General features: G+C 36.2%; 1 protein-coding gene across 1 annotated transcript in view; it reads right to left on the bottom strand.

Moving 5' to 3' along the window:
- The window catches only part of PEX7 (peroxisomal biogenesis factor 7), a 41,712-nt gene that overhangs the window by 22,556 nt on the left and 838 nt on the right, over positions 1-18,318 (bottom strand). Inside the window, exons 2-7 of the mRNA XM_053974388.1 lie at positions 17,435-17,492; positions 15,819-15,969; positions 11,305-11,382; positions 10,888-10,996; positions 1,637-1,743; positions 1,134-1,247 (exon numbers count right to left, since the gene is read on the bottom strand). Of these exons, the coding sequence (XP_053830363.1) occupies positions 1,134-1,247; positions 1,637-1,743; positions 10,888-10,996; positions 11,305-11,382; positions 15,819-15,969; positions 17,435-17,492 (617 nt within the window). The remainder of the gene's footprint in view (positions 1-1,133; positions 1,248-1,636; positions 1,744-10,887; positions 10,997-11,304; positions 11,383-15,818; positions 15,970-17,434; positions 17,493-18,318) is intronic.

Below are 18,318 nucleotides of genomic sequence, written 5' to 3'. Positions count from 1 at the left end.
AGAGGCAGCATCCAGCTCTCTCAATTCAGTGTGACTGGTGAGCTACACCATACAAGTGGAGATATGCTGCACCACCTCGAAGTGCTGGCCCACACTGTTTTATCTTATGTCCTCAGAGACCATGTCTGTCTTGAAATGAAAGCCTGGTAAGATGGAATAGAAGTCATGGACTCCCAGTAAGTCTCCTTTGCACATGGATGCATCTTCTACTATGAAAAATATTTCACAGAGCCAGATTAGAGAATAGCCATGCAGGCATTACATTAGGAAAAAAAAACTCAGCATCAGTCAACAGCAGGGAGAGCAGGCAGGGGTAGCTGGGATAAGGAGAGCAGGAGCTTCTCATGTTGTCTGACCATGAAAAGGATTTGTGATACGGAATGACTACCTGAGTCACATCCTCTTCTGACAAATTACAAACTAAGCACAGTAACTTCTAAATATGTTAGAAACAAATCAAGGCCATGTGAAGCAAAATACCAACCCAGGATAACTTTTTCTGCCAGTTCAGATTTCCTAGAAAATATTTAAACATACCCGTTGCTGAAATGCTTTAAAAGGATTAGATACTATCTCCTTTTTCAGGAGACTTTGATATTGATGCATTTGACTCTCACGCTCTTTCCTAGTTCCAATATTTTACACTGAAACATAGTTACGAGTTTACCCAAAAAGATATTTGGATACATATTTTCATACAACATGATAAAAATGTCATTGTGCATTGAGAGCAAATTCTTATTGGTGGGTGTTCTAGCTGTACACAGATCTAGTAAAGTCATCTGTAGCCTTTCATGCATAAAGTTTCAAAATCCCTTTAAATGCATGAATATTTTCTTTGTATACACAAAAGTATATATTCACAATGTGTTCTGTACCTTGTCTTCTGTGAATACTGGCCCTTTGTGTGGAAAGATAAAGGAAAATCATTTAAAAATGAGTAAGGTGAAGTGTTTTCTCCATCTCAAATTTCCCACATAATTTAGTTGAAGTAACCTTCAAACCCTCTCTCAAGCCCTCTAACATCCTGTTGGTTTTTTCCTAGTTATCAGATAATATGAAATATTACTGGCTTCCACAAAAATTTCTGTAATAATTCAGTAATGGTCAACGGGAAATAAAACACAACTTACTTTTACTCTTCTGATAGCATAGGTATGACCAAGCAAGACAAACACTGGTTGCCGGATGTTCCTCAAATCCCAGCCTTTTAAGCTACAGTCAACTGCACCAGTTACCAGCAAGTTCTGATGATTTAATAAAACACAGATATATCATGACAATTCAATTACTAAATTGTAGCAATATATATGTTGGATACAAATAAAAAAATACAGATTCATAAATCATAAATGAAGCGACATCCTCAGTGTGTAAATTAAAGAGCACAAAGAAACACAAACTGGTCTTCCACTTTTGACTACTCTGCCCACTAGCATTAAGCAAAATCTCTGATCTGCTTGGGCTGACCATCTCTTAGAACAAAGCTCTTCTGGAGATGTAATAGCGAATGAGAGCAACAAAGCAACTAGGCATGTTTTCATAAAGAGAAGATGCAATAATGTTGCAGTAACCCCCCCTGCTCTTTAATAAGAGTGGTTCAATTAGCAAAACAGTGGGATGAATGGTTTTATACCTCATCATATTTGCACCAGTCACAGCTCAAGACCTCAGCCTGGTGGGCTGGTATCACAAGTTTGACTCCTGGGGTTTTCACATCCCAAATTCTTAAAGTCTGATCACCTGAAACAAAGAGAAATTGATTCAATGTTGTTGCATCAGTTACAAGTTTCAGTTAATCCATTAGTACTTAGCAGACAAGTGTTTCTTAGCTTTCTCGTCTACCCTTAAAGATCTATAGCATCTGAATACACCTTTCTTACAAATTCAGTTCCTAATGGCCTGTAAAGATATTGAAAGCTGCATCAGCTGACGGGACAACTAAACTTTTCGATTTTTAAAATTGGGATTTTCCCATTAGCCCTGAATATTTAGCTTTGTGTCAGCAAAAATGAATTCTTTAGCTCTCTAGCTTCCAGAGAGAGAAAATTAATTTTTTATTATTAGTATGCTTATGTTCATTCAAGAGACAAATTTCATCACTGAAAGGTGATTAAAACACTTGTGATTTCTATAGGAAGCATGTATCAATACTACCTAAATTTAAAAACCGCTGTTTTACGCTGCTACAGAAGAAATTATTGATAATTCCTTGTAATTATTGTTTTCATGCCCTTTATATACGAGCATTTTGATGGTTGTAGCGCCCTGTTGGTCACTGGCTATAAAGTATACAGCTGGGCACAAGAAAAATCATATCTCTTCTCAAGAAACTGGCTTCAGATCAAATAAAACCATCCCTAGAGCCACAGCAATATTCCTAATTGCATGAACTACCAGACCCTGCAGATGTCCCCCAAAAAAACCCACAAAACATTTGTAAAGTTTAAATAAATAAGGCAGAGAGAGCTTGGTTCACTACATGTCGCAAGTGCAGCCTTCTGACCACAGAGACCATGAGGAGCTTGCTCTGGTGTTGGCTGGCTCATCCTCAGCCTTCAGGACTGGGAGAGATGCTGCACTCTTGGTGGATAAATTCCCCATCTGTAAGGTGGGAATAACACCCAATTTCTCCCTGTTTTCATTCCCCTCCCCTACTGTCAAGAGAAAGACTGCTGCTCAATACATAGATAGCACTCCTGACAATGGCACCCTGCAGTCAGCTGAAGCCTCAAACATCGCTACAGTGCTTATAAAAACAGGGCAACATATGGAGAGGAAGAAACACGAGCAGCAGGGTTTTGGCAAAAAAACAGGTAGCACACCCTGGATCCACTCTCCATTAGCCTTGCTTGTCTGCTTGCCTGCAGAGGACAGTTCAGTTTGAGTTTTAAGTCTCTCTGAGATATTATAATAGACTTCTTAAAAAGCTTTTATTTTAATTTCATCAGATAACATAGATTTGAAGGGGAAACACATATTTCACTACAGACAGGATCATTTTCCCCAAGCAAATAAATATATAAATCCAGGTGAACTAGAATGAACTGCTACAGAGATGCTACAGTAGCATTATGAGGGCCAAATGCATTTGGAAAAGTAAGTTATTCAGCCAACATAAATTCTGGCACTAAATGTAAAATTGCCCCAATTACTTCTTTTTTAATGAAAACGCTGATGCATGAGAAAAGGAAAAAAAAGTTATTTTCTGGGGTTTTTTGGGTATTTTTGTTTTTGTTTTGTTTTTCTTTTTTTTTTTTTTTTTTTTTTTTTTTGAAAATGCTAGACTTAGCAGTTATTAATTCTGGCTGGCACTATCAGTGAAATGTTTTTAATGGAGTAACACAACATGCAAGTGAACCTTTCTGTGAATAGAAAAGACTGATTTAAAGCCAAACAAAAATCCAATTTTTCCATTTAAGTGGAAAAATCAGATGAATTTAAAAAATCCTGATAAACAGTGCAATCCTGACACAGTGCAATCCTGATTCAGTGCACATTTTAACGAACTTTTTTTAACCTCAAACTTATTTCTATTCATACATATATATATTTACATTTAATTTCAACAAAAGCTGCAGTTAAAAATTTTGCAATTTCCACATTTCCATGAGCACTACAAATACTGAGGATGCACTTCTTCTACAACATAAAGCAAAAGTAGGATAATAATAACAGAAAGTACATGGAAAGCACACCTAGTACAATCATTTATTTATTTAGACACTTTCATTTATTATTATTTATTTATTTATTAACAGACACTTCCAGCTGGCATACCAAAGTAAGCAACCAGAAAAGTACCCAACAATTCCCCCATAAAATATTTCTATTTTTGTAAGAGGCAGTTTCTCTATGGCAACAGATTTTTACTGGTCCATTAGATAATTATGATTTCAGAATTGTTTATACATTGTACTTGCTTTCTTTATTTCTAATGAATATTTGTGAAATCTTGGATGAATCAATAAAACTACACAATATACACTCATCTATTCAAAACTTTTCAATTGATGCTAATCTACAAGTACATCATCCTTATACACAAGATAAAGATTGCTAATGTGAATGACAATGTCCAATAGTGAAAATATAAAGTTTATTTAAGAGCTAAATTTCATGTAGGTTTTATACTACCTTTTTTATTCATAGCTATATTTTACCCAAATTCATAAATCATCATCTCCAAAGTCCTGTGAGAACAATCAGCTAAGCAATCATTTCTAAACAGTGCAGAGGTATAACAGTAACTACAAAAATTAGCTAGGTATTTGGGAGGTCAATAAAACCCCATGAAACCTTAAACACTATCTGAAGGGGGAAAAAAATTCTAACTAGGACAGGTACAATGTTTTTCAGGAACCAGCTTCCACTAGACCAGGTTGCTCAAAGCCCCATCCAACCTGGTCTTGAACAATTCCATGGATGGGGCATCCACAGCTTCTCTATGCAATCTGTTCTGGTGCCTCATCACCCTCAAAGTGTAGAATTTCTTCCTAATACCTAATCTAAACCTACCCTCTTTCAATTTAAAGCATTACTCCTTCTTCACTACATTCATTTGTAAAAGGATAAAACCATCATGATTAAAGCAGTGCCACAGAACGATTACAACTTTATATTATTTGCTTACTTACCTATATTTTAAAATATTAAACTAGATTAAATTACTTAGTCTGAATTAAACAGAAAATCTGTGGGAAAATTAAAAGCAGAACCCAAATCTCATGACTCTCAAAACCTATCTTTTTATGCATGTTAAAATGATTGTGCTGATTGTTTCTATCACAGATAATTGGTCTGATTTTGGCTGAAATAGAGATATTTTTCTTCCAAGTAGCTGGTACAGTGCTGTGATTTGGATTTAAGATGAGAATAATGTTGATAACACACTGATGTTTTGGTAGTCACTGAGGAGTGCTTACGCTAAGTCATGGACTTTCAGCTCCTCACAGTGCCCTGCCAGTGGCGGGGCTGGCATTGCACAAGAAGTTGGAAGGGGACACAGCCAGAACAGCTGACCAAAGGGATACCCCGTAACACATGGCATCATGCTTAACCTACAAAGCTGGGAGAAGAAAAAGGAAGAAAGAGATGCTTGGAATGATGGCATCTGTCTTCCCAAGTAACCATTATGCATGATGGAACGTGTTTTCCAAGACATGCCGGAATACATGCCTGCCCATGGAAAGTGGTGAATTCCTTGTTTTGCTCTTGCATTCACAGCTTTTGCTTTACCTATTAAACTGTCTTTACCACAACCCAGGGGTTTTCCAGCTTTGACCCTTCTGATTCTCTCTTCATCCCACTGTGGGGGAGTGACTGAGTGGCTGCGTGAGGCTGAGCTGTCAACGGGGGTTACACCAGTACAACAGTACAAGAAAACTTAGAATGGGAATAATAAAGCTCATGGAATTCCACACAAAGAGATAGAAATAAGAGTGACACAAATAACAGCTTTAGTTAAATCATCCAAGACTACTACTGAATACACAAAATCTATCTCCATGTAGCACCACTTACCTAGCAAGCACACATAATTACCAGTGGAAATACACTTTGCAACCAGTCAATTTTAGTCTGATACAAAATTATGTCAAGCTAAAAATTACAAGAGTTTAAAGTTATTTTAGAGAAGAGCCCAACAATTTTTTTTTTTAAAGAATAATAAAATAAAACAATTTTTTTAAAAAGTTAGTGAAATCTTTATTTCAGTGTTTCCCAAGAGGATTATACATAAATCTTGGGACCAATTTTTTTTTTTCAAAATTGACCAAAGTTATGACTTATGATTAAGCCATTCTTCAGCAAATGGCAATATTGGTTAGATGCCTACCTGTAACCCAAATAACACAACCCAAATTAATTTACTGTAAAAAACTCTTAGTGTTTATTTCTTCTGAACACTAAACCATTTTATAACATGAGATTGTAATACAAAATACTATAACCTGAAAGTGCTTTATATTATAGCATGTGCTATATACAGTACTTCACTATAGTTAGCATACAGTATAAATTGAGGGATAAACTCCTTTCCTGAGAAACACTTCAGCTTGTACATTTCAGAATGATTTAGTACAGCTTATTTGATGTGCTGGTTTTGACTTGGGTAGGTTTAATTTTCTTTTCTTTTTTTTTTTCCTTTAATTTTCTTTTATTTTACTCTTTTAAGAGAGTAAATGTTCTCTTAGTAAGTGTACACCCTCCCCAGCTCATTATTTCATGCAAAATAATTTGTTCAATCATAGGTTTTTTACAATATGAATACCAAATGCAGAAAGGTGCACCAAGACTACATGCCAGCCTGATCCGTGAAACTACAGCTTAACTTTACTACACACATTTATCACCAAGAGACCAGTAAGCAAGAAGAGACTTTTTAAAAGGCAACTCATTAACTCAGGGCTGGCAGTAAAATAGAATATGAGATAAAAAATGGTTTTTAGCTGCAACATTAAGTCTAGCACTCAATGCAAGGCTTTACAAGAGTGGAACCTGGATTCATTTGCAAAGCATCAAAGCTACAGTCATCCAACACTTTTGTCAACATAATAAAACTGTAACAGAAAGTATCAAACCTTGCTGTGGTATGAGAAAATTTTTTGCCCTGGGCTTTTAGTCTGAAAAACAAGTCTTCGAGCAAAGAATACAAGTAATTGATCTAAATACTGATGAATACAGACATTGTCAGGCAGATTTTAAAAAAAAAAATTCTTTCCCTTTTTCATGAATTAAGATGTTATTAAAATTATGGACCTGCCCCGATCAATAAACTTAAAGACTGATTTAAAAAGGAAAGCAGCATTAAAACTAAGGCCCCAATATTTAATAAAATAGCTATCAGTCATTCTAAATCTGGGCTTTGTTAAATCCAAAACATCCATATTTTCATTTGTCAGTGTTGTAACTGTATCAAAGAATACCTTCAGATAAAGGTAAAATGGTATTTATTAAGTACTTTATACTGTTAAAAGGACAATAAACCCAATTGATACTAAAAAGGATGCTTTCTTTATAAACCACAGGACTAAGCAAGGCCTATTGCTCTGCAGTCGTGGAGAATCATTTAGTAGAACTGATTAACATTTGACTAAATACTATTGTTGTGTGCATTTCTAACGTTCCTTATGAGCTTCTCACCAATTTGCTCCCTGGGTTCAAAAAAAAAATCTAGGCAAATGACATAATGACTCATTAAACCCCTTTAGCCATGAGGTTACTGTTAATGCTGTTAGTGACTTCATGACACTTCTTTAATGACATTTTCCACATCAGTATGTTTTCAGCATAAGGTAGACATTTACCAGGGCTCTGGTTTGGTGCCACACGTACACCTGAACATCCTGCTTATCTGCTCAGAAATTGTTATTGACATCACAACAGCACTTATTTACATATCCAGAATTAACAGTTTGCTCTGTTACTATCACCTCCCAATTAAAAAAAAAAAAAAAAAAAGCCATTTACTTTCTGTTTTTGGAGTACAAATGATTGTACATGAAAACAACAGCATGGGAAAGCACCTCACACATCCCTGTAAATGTTAAATGGAAGTTTATTAGATGCTGAATAAAACCTAATTTAACTGAAGCATCAGACATTATATATTTTGCAATTTAATTGCATTTTATTGTCCACTGCAGACAAGCTCAGTTTTCTTGTATGTATTCAGAACAGAGACTTAATGAAGCAAAAAAAGCAATACCTAGTATCAAATTCTTTTCAATTGCTTTGTAGTGCCATCCTGGATTTCTCATTTTCTTCACTTGTATTCCTTTTCTAGTCTCATAATAGCTTGAGCAAAAGCCATATTTCAAAATCAAATATTAGCTTCAGGCATAGGTTGATCCTTTTGAACAGCTATTTCACTGTAGTTTGCAATTCCATATGGTTTTCTGTTTTCAATGTTCAGAAACTACTTATTTACATGGAAATTAAACTTCTGCAGGATTCTAAGGGGATTCAAATAAAGGCAAAAAATGGCAAAGGTGTGGCATGCAATATGTTTTAGACATTCTTCCCCTTGTTTACTTCCTTTAAAAGAAAAAAAATGCATTGTTTTACTTACATTTAGTTTAATCTAAAGTATTTAAAGAGCAACACTTTTTTCAATCTGTGGTTTACAACACACCTAATTTATTTTACTCGTACGTGCAGAATGAAAATGAAGATGCTGCTACATGAAACAGTTAATTTCTCAAACATTACAACTACACTATTAAGACAGCAGTAAGTACGTGGTTGTGAGTAGGTATGTGTGAGGTGGGATGAGAGAAAGGGGACAGGTGGGGCAAAAGAGAGAAGAAAAAAAGACACAGACACCCTACAACCCCAAAGCAGTACAGACTCCTTCAAGAAAGGAATGTTTCAATAATCTTTAACAACATCCAAGAAATCTATCGCTTTTAAAAGTGAAGAAACCCAAGTGAGATGAAAAGAAGTACAAAAAGTTTCCCTCCAGATGCATTTCAGTTACTATTTTTCAAGACAACAAAAAGATGCAAAATCAGAGACCACAAAACCGCAGGTCAACCTTTCCAGCAAGCACATCCCAAAGAAGGGAACAGCTCTAAATTTGACACAGTACTATCACACTGAGATTCAAGTTTCTCTCCAGTTCCAACTTTAGCTCAATAGAAGATGAATCATCAGTGAAATTTAGCTTTCTGTCCCATGATTTTCTGTCATCCTCATAGAGTATGCAGATCATTGCATGTTTTAAATGAGGACAACCAGCCTCCTTGAACAGCTCCACTTTACTTTCATCACATACCTAGACTGACAGAGCAGAATGTCATTAAGCACTGAACAATAAACTCTCTGAACACCAACTGTGTGATATACCTTTTTTGCAAGGAAATGGCCTTTATACAGAGAGCTAGAAGGTCATGGGGTCCTTCTACTATCCAGAGTCCTGCTGACCAAAGAAATGACTGCCAATATGTATTTTCTGTGGTGAAGCAATCCAATCAAACCACAGGAAAATTGCAATGCAAACAATGCAAACACAAAACATTTTCCACATCAGCATGTCATGATTTCTAAATTATTTCATCTAGAAGTACACCAGACATTTTATTTGGGAAACTGTAAGAAAGTTCACCATCATTTTGAAGACTTCTTCTTCTAAAATCAAATGATTTTATACCCAGAATCACACTATCAAGTGTACTGATAGCAGATTTTTATTTCACACCCAAGTGAGAACTTCACACTTAGAGAAGAAAAATACTGTGTCTTTTGTGCATGTTGTTTTTCCACTAAGAGTGAAAACTGACTGCAATTAGCTTTAAGCTCCAGTAGCATATTAGTCCCTTTCAAGCATCAAAGTAAAAATTTATAAAATAGTAGGAACTCTGTAGTGTTCTAGTCAAAACTTCCAACAGCTGCACCCACTGAGTCACTCAAAGAACAGATCAATTGTTGTACCAAATTTAGGTACCACGACATACAGCATCTAACAATCAATGTTTCCCAAAATTGTTCAAGTGGCAATGTATTAGGAGAAAGTTTGGCTACATATCCTAGAGGTTCAAATACGAAATAATTAGTTGTTTCTGCAAAGCCCTTTTATTCATCCAGAATGCCAGAAATTTTGTATGGGTAAGACTACCAAAGACAGGAGGGTCCTAAGCAGGACTTTAAAGAGAACATTCCTTAGAACTTGCAAAAAACACTTAAGCACTTAACCTTGACCAAATGGTACTTAGTTAGTATTTTGTAGTATATAGATAGTTGTATTTCAGTAGAACTGTTCATACATTGTACAGGGCTCAATCCCATGAGTTTCTGCACATCCTGTTAGACAGGTATCCACCACATAAGGTGGAAAAACCTATGCTCCAACATTTAGCTTTCAAGCACTATAATGTAGAACAAATAAATGCTACTCATTCATCATTCTAGCTAAACTCTGAAGGCAGAATCAGATGGAAACAGCCAGACTGAAATTTTATGAAAGCCACATGTATATTTTCATCTGACTTCCCACAGAATAGGGAAGACTAGTATCTATGTGTATACACTGTCTCTCCAACTTCAGTAATAGGAAAACATAGTTATGTTTACCCTCTTGATATTAGAGCCAAACAATTTCTATTAAAATCAGTACAGAAGTACAACAGATATGAAATCTGAGAAATTTAGGCCACCAGAGTTAATCTATCAATATTTGTATTAAGACAGTTCCTTATAGCCCTTTTAATTCCCATGCAAATTCTGTGGCTCACAGCACCTCTCTCCCAGTTAATCATCAGCTGGGCCCCAGGTATCACTGCAGAGCTCTTGTTGTGCCTCTGAAGCAGGAGCAGTGTTTGGAAAACACAACCATTTCACCTCTCTTTGCCTCTGTGTACACCCAACTCAAGTGTGATTGTATTTACCAGCAAGACCCATAGCCCTTGACAAAGCAGAGAACAAAAATTGATTGAACAAGGCACAGAGATCTACAGAATTGCTTAAAAAAAGCTCAGTGGGATCTGACTACATTTCTCACAGAATTAATAGTCTACCAACACTTGAGATAATTTGAACAAAAACATAGGCCAAAACACAAAATAAAGTATATAACATGATTTAGTGGTCAATAACAAGAGTGAGATGAATGGAAGAGAGATACATAAAATAACAGAAAAAACTGCCACAAGGTCACTGCAAGCAAACTGCTGATCCTCGTTTAAATGGCCAACAGGATGATCTACTGACTGTAACAGAACCTACAAATCCAGCTGCAGCAATACACTTACCTTTCCTTGTTCCATTTTTATAGAACAAGTGTATGTGACACACAGTACCATCTGCTGGAAAAAGTGCTGAACTGATCCACTAAGACAGAAGGCAGCTTTTGGGTTTTTGTTGTGAGAACCTCTTTACCATCACACTTACCTGAGGCAGATGCAAAACAGCCTGGGATGTGTGGAGACCATATAGTGCTGTAAATGACTGCTTCATGGCCTTTAAAAGTGCATAATGACTTCCCCACAGCTGGATCCCACTGAATAAAGGAAAAATGAAGACTGTTGAGATACACATTCATTAAGAAATGAAAGGTTTCATACCTTGAAAAAAAAAAAAAAACAACTTTATACATACAGAAAGGATTAGATGAACATTTTTTTAAAAGGCACTTGTACGCTTAAACTAGTATCATCTGAGAGTTCAGGCAACCTCTCAATTAAAGCAGAATTTCAGCTGCAGGGTAAAAATAAACAGGAAAAGAGAATCCATGTTGTTTCTTAAGACAAAGGACTATGAGTTCCAAAAGAAATCACACTTTTCACCTTCAACAGAAAACCAACATACCAGTTTGGCTGTTTGATCCCATGAACCAGATACCACTAGCTGCTCTCCTCTAGTTTGGCTCCAGTCAACACTATATGCCTGTTAATGACATAAGAGCATAGTTTAGAAGGAGCATTAGAATACAAGTTTCAGGCTGCAGTTAGCCAGAATTTCACAAAATAGACTTGGATTTGCAGATTGTATCCTAGTCAGCTGAAAAACCATACCACTGAAGCACAGCAAAACTTGCCAACAATACCATTCACCTGAACAAAAATTAAAAGTAGCCTCTCAGTCAGATATTAAAGGTACATACAGGCTAAGAAAAGAATCTGCAAAAGTAAAGATGGGCCAAAACGGAGGAAAAAGAAAAGTTGTAACAAAATCCACATACATCTGCTATCACTAGGAGTCTACCACTTTAAAAGCCATAATTCAGACTTGATTTCTTATTGCTGATCCAATTTTATTCAAAGATCTACAGTTTCAAATTGCTAGCCATCTCTCATTGCAAATGCCATCTCTCTTCACAGGTGACTTTGAGATTTTAGCTGACTAACAATAAATGCTTTTTTATTACATCTAGTTCTTCTAAGAAATATATGTCATAAAATACTCCTGGTTACCATATTTTCCAGGTTCTATGGCACTCTTTTTTTACCACCCAAATCCTCAAACAAGTAAAATAAAATAAATTAAAAACTCACTTTCCCTCATAACTACTCATTTCAGCTATTAAGAAATTACTTTCCACTGTGTAGTTGAAATAAGCTCCCTCTTCCCTGACAGCATATTCTAATGCTGGCCCCTGCTTTGACAGAGGATACCTGAACTCCATCCTTCACTGCTGATTTTTCAGCTCTGCTGCCTCACAAAAACAAATGCACTAAGGTAGTTCTTCAAATTATTTAAAATTCTCAAGTCTCTAGTACATGTACAACTTCCATCTTCAAATTCGCATCTTTACTTGATGGAAGGTGCATTCTGTTTTGTCTGGTTTTACCTCACACCAGAGTGATTCAATAAGCTGCAGCGGGACACAAATCATTTCAGTGTAAGGTGGATAAATATTAGATAAAACAGTTCATCCACTTCACCACCTCACCCAATCAGAGCTCCCAGGACACTTCTCAGAAATGTGGTCACTACCTATAAGTAGTAGGTGGCACTGCTCTCAACAGTTGGGCCACTAACCACCAAAGATTTGTACTCCACCTGGGATAATCAAGTTCTAGCACAGCACTGGATATGATCTGCAAGTCAACATACTAGATGTTGGGTTTTTATCTTGGATAGATGGAATTGTGCATTTAATAACCCTGTTTTGAAGGTGGAAGTGCTTGGACCTGTGTCACCAGGTTCAAAAAGCAGAGAAACTGAAAGGGAAAGAAATCCAGCAACTGTCGAAGTCTTCTATGGAAAGTGTCCTGTGTGAAATGGAAATTGAGGTAATATTTAGCTATTTCTGAGCATTTTCCTTTCTAAGAAATATTTCAGTCTATGCTAGATCCACCTTACATGAACTGGTTTTCATCTATTTGCTTATCTTCCATAAGTCAAACACAACCACTGCCCAGAGAAAAACAAGCTGCTTTATCTGCAACTCTCCTTTTTTATTTGACAAAGTCCTACTTCCCATATTCTGAAGGCCATACTGCTCTAGAACCATTTTGTACTAACTCCCTTCCTTGGGGAGCTTATGGCCCAAATATACACGTGCACAAGTGTACAAGACCCTGGGACAGTACTTAACAAAAGCCATATAACCAATTGAGGGGTAATTATTTTGGGTTTTTTTACCAAACCATACTCTTGACTTTTCTACTTTTGTTAGCTAACTAATTATACTACAGTTCATTAAAGCATGCTACTTTCCACTCTAACTCTTCCTACTAAAATAGTAACAAAGGAAACACACTAGTACCTCTCCATAGATTCTAAGAACGGAAGGTATGACAATTCTCCAAAGTGGCTCCCAAGCTCCTCACAAATATTTCTCTCTCTGCCTTTGAATCTGTGTGATGGCCTCAGCTCAACTCCTAAGCTGCTGCTGTTTGGAAATGCCCCTAATTGTATCACTACACAGTATGCCTCTTTCACACAACAGCTCAATAAGTGTTTGGCTCTCATATTCATATTCAAGTTTTTCCAGAGAGAAACAGATCTTTGGGAAACACACACCTGTGTTACAAAATCCACATAGCTGGTATTCAATACATTGTACTCAGGGTGTATCAGATCGACTGCATGGATAAGGCAAAGCACACACAGGGCTCCCAGCTCACTCCCAAGCTATCAGCACGGAGATCTGCAGAGCGCGTGCTGTGACACAGACCTGGGCACATATGGCACACAGGGCTGGCACTGCTCTGCGCTCTGCAGCTGCAGCAGAGCCAGCGGGACCTGGGCGAACTCTCCTTCGGGCAAGAATTACAAACAGAAAAGACAACAGGCTTGGGGAAAACAAGAGATCCTGTCCATTTGGCATGTGACAGGTCTCAGTAACAGGGAGAGGATGAAAAGAAGACAGTGTGAATAACCCAGTAAGGTTCACTTTTACTCTTCTTTCTTTCCATCCTCCAACATAAACTTATAGACACTTCAATGGAAGCTGTGTTGAGCAACTGGGAAAGATTAATAACACAGCATAAATCTTGTTAATCTTTTAGTGCTATATCTTCAGTCATAAAATAAATGAACCCTAGCTTATGCCTAAACAGCAGCAAGAAATGCCTCAGGCAAGATAAAAAAATGAAGGAAAAATATGTAAAAACATAAAAAATAGCTTAAAATAAATAAAAATAAAATAAATGTTCAGCCTCACTTTACAAGACAAATTTAAGTCAAGCATTCTATTATCTCACAATCCAGTGAGATTTTGTCAAAACCAATTTAAATTAGACTAATTTATTCATAAGATTCAGCAGTTGGCTAGTGCTGGAATAAAACTCATTGTCCTTTGATAATGCAAATTCACTTTTAAATTAAAAATGCACATTCTTTTTGAGAAGGAACAATGATCTCAATGATCAATTTAGAAAAAAAAAAGAAACAGATCCCTGTCAATCATACATTAGAAATAATATAAAATGCAGTGACAAAACTGCCATTAAAAAAGTCAGACAGGGATTAAGGATTAGGAAGGTAGTGAGAACACTGCCTGCCAGTGTTTGCCACAAATTTTTAGGTAAATTCCTTCTGAAATCTATCCTCTTAACACAAGTTCATAAAGAATCACTACAAACCTTTCCTATCTCACAATAAACTCTCACTCAGCCCATGTTTCTTATACTGTCTTTCTGAGCACAGTTGAATATGTCCACCTCCCATGCTACCAGCTCAGCTAAGACATAGACACAGAAATGTTTATTTCACAAACAACAGATGGTGTAACAGAACCAAATAAACTTACTGATGCAATTTCAATGAGAAAATGACAGAAACAAGAAAAAAAATAGTACTATGCTTCACTTACAGTTTCTTTCTGTAACTACTATCAGCCTTTGAACAGTATCAGAATCCTGATCACAACTAGAAATTCCTCTCTCAAAATTCTCAGTTTATACAGTAAGTGTATTAAACCAAAGTAGAAAAACTACAAAGTAAGCTACAGAAGATGGGCTCTTGTGTAACTACAGTCACCCAACTTTTAGAATTTTGCTTCATATCTGAAAAAAATCTTGAGGTTTTTGGGAATGAAATTGAATTTCCTCCATTTTTTGACTGCATATCTACTAGATTATTTTATTGAGATTGATGTCCTTTAGATAAAGTTTCAGTAAAGTCAGTAAAATGCAAGCTGAAACTCATTGCATCTTAAGTTCAAAGACTTAATAGAAGTGAGTGGAGGGTTAGAAGGAAAGCTTAAAAAAAAGGGGAAGAAAAATCACTTTAGGGAAGATACATGTACTACAGTATAAATATCCTTAAAACGATGCAAATATATTTATGAACCTGAATATAATATTCTTCTCTCCCCATATACCACTGCACAAAGAAACTGAGATTTTAAGAAAATCAAATGCAACAGTATCAAACCAAGGCTAAAAAAACATACATGCTGTCCCAACATTTGACTGCTGTTACTTGAGAAGGATCTCACAGAGGCTAGGAGGGAAAAGGATAAGCAGATCTGAGTGTAACCCAGTTGCTAAGGATGCACATAATGTGTATCACTCCACAAGCTCAAGACTCATATATCAGCTATCTGATTTATATCCATCTAATAAGGCTCTCTAAAAATCACAGCGTGACTGCAGTAATTTCAAACATCACAATGATTACTTAGGCTGCAAGGAACCACAAATGCTACTTCTGAATATATTAGATTTGTGTAATCAAGTAGCACCTACTACAGTGTATGAACATGCACAAGAATATGTGCATCCACTTTATATTCAAGTTATTAATTCAAACCACAGACTCAAAAAATTTAGAAAACAACAAGCCGCTTTTGATTATAAGACTACAAATAAATATTTTATTTATTCAAACATAAGAGCATCCATTAAATTTTTTAAGTTTGACTGATTTACCTCCAGAGTGTGCTCCTTATAGACTTGCAGTGGACCTTTGGTTTTAGCCATATCCCAGATTTGCAGAGATCCATCTCCACTACAAGTGATCAACATGTTTTCATTATTCTCACTCCAGGTCACATCAAACAGGCCATCATTCCAGTCAAAGCTAAATTGGAAAAATGAAGATATTTGTCAGTGAGAAAACATGACATAAAAGTCTGGGCTAGTTCCATGCAAAGAAAGTATTTAAATCACCCTTTTTACCATTCTAAACAGCATTTTTATACATTTGAGTTTCAGGTGAATCTCCTCACTATTAATTTACTCGTTTGAATGTTAATTTCTACAACCGTATGCCAGAATAGATTGATTAAGTTAAAGCATAAATGAGCCAAGAACCTTCCGCACATGAAGAAGGAACTCTGATTCCAGTCTAAAACTTGCCACGCAAACAGAGGTACCACACGCCTCAGTCTGATCTATGGTTTCTCCAGAACGTAAGAGCACTTTGTTTTTAACAACTGTGGTAAAGAAAGAAATAAAATTGTGTTGGGAGAGCCTTAACCAATTCACACCACTATGAATCTCAGTCACAACGAAAACACAACAGAAATATAGTCATGAATTTACTGAAAAACTCTACACTCCCATTGAAAATGCTTTCAACACACCAACAATTCACCATATGGTATCTGATGCCATATATTAGTTATTTTGTGACAGCTACTAATTACTGCAATATTATCTGATGGGAAAAATGGATTTCCTTACCTCCTTTTCACTGAAGGTTTATCTAAGCTTAGGTCAGATTTGATGGCACTCTGCAGTAATGATCAGGTGCACATGGAACACTTTGATAAACAATACAGTCTGTGGGTTTAAGAGGACTTTCTACCACAAAATAAGTGGAGTCACTGAAAACAGAAATGAACTGTACTAAATCAGAGTACTTAACAGAAGTAATAGTGCTGAACATCTTCAAAGAGTCTTGTTTTTTAATTATGAATCAAAAAAGGTTTCTCTGAATATGATTAACTATTTTTAAGCATTTCCATGTCAGCCACCTTAATCTAAACAATCACTGTTTCAAGACTTTCCTTAGAACATTTTAGGTTAATAACAGACCAGTATTAAACTCCCTCCTTTCTAATCTTTCTCCTCCTTCCATGCACAACAAAATCAATCTCCTTAAAACCCTTAGAAAATTGTATCTCCTAGGAAGGACCTCCATGACTTGACGTAGCTTCCTGCTCTATTTTCAGTATAAATCAATCATAAGGGCATAAATCTAGGTGTCAAGGCACTATTCCTAAAAAGCTAGAACTTATAATTTCAAGCTAGCGCAGAGAAGCTGCTCTTAATTCACATTGTCAGTTTTCTACAAAATAGTTTACACTACGGAAATGGTGCAAGCCAGATGATTTCCCATAACAAAATCGATGCAATGTAAACATATCTTTTGTATAGTATGTAAATACAAATATATTAATTTTTATGTAAATACAAAGACCTACATTCACTAGTTACTTTATATTGCTAAAAATAACCAGAAATATTTCAGTTGTGCCTGGTACCCACAGGTACAAAGTAAGTTTTTATCTTACAAAAATAAAAGATAAACCTGTTATTACCTCCTGAGCAGAACAATCCCAGCTTCATTTTGTTCCAGCACTGCCAGAGTTCCACAACCTAAACCAGCAAAATGAAACAAAACATCACAACTAGTTCTCCAATGCCAAAGGAAACTGGAGTGGCTCTGAAGTAGCTTCAGTGTGCAAACACAAAGGGCACATGAACTTTAAGAGGCCTAACAATTACTTCCATAATTAAACATCTTGTAATCTCTAAAACAGTAATTCACATCACATTCTGGTTTGATTTTGGATTTTTTGGTGCTTTTTTTTTGGTTAGGTTTTTTGGGGTTTTTTTGTTTGTTTGTTTGTTTGGGGGTTTTTTTGGGTTTTTTTGGTTTTTTTTGTTTGTTTGGTTGGTTGGTTGGTTTGGTTTTTTTTACTGTCGTATATCTGTAGGTGAGGTTGAAAAATACTTGCTTATAAAGCATAAAAGTGCATTTTTCCCGTGGGCCTCACATGACAGACATACCAACACAGAGTTGCTTTTGTCTTTTTGATAATACAGCAGACCAAACACTTTTTTCACCCCTTCCTGAATACAGTAATACAAACACAGCTCACCAGAAACTAAATAAATAATTAAGTTCTGATAAAACACACATTGGTTCTGCTTCCTCATCTGATAAGGATATTGTTAAAGTGATTCTACACTTGGATTTTTTTTTAAATTAATATATTGGGGAGCAATATTCCCACTGGAAATGAAGAAGATGCCAGTATTGAAGAACGCTCAGATTGGCTATTTCAAGAGACCACAGGGTCACCAGGGCCTGCCTGGACACTCGGGGACTAAAACAAAATCAGCTGAAGGCACAGAAACACAGACCTAGCTGAGCTGGAAAGGACCCATCAGGATCGAGTCCAACTCCCGGCCCTGCACA

This window comes from Vidua macroura, chromosome 3, assembly GCF_024509145.1.
Source record: "Vidua macroura isolate BioBank_ID:100142 chromosome 3, ASM2450914v1, whole genome shotgun sequence".
Lineage (NCBI taxonomy): Eukaryota > Metazoa > Chordata > Aves > Passeriformes > Viduidae > Vidua > Vidua macroura.
Note: the sequence above shows the minus strand (reverse complement) of the source record. Positions and strands in the feature narration are given on the sequence as shown.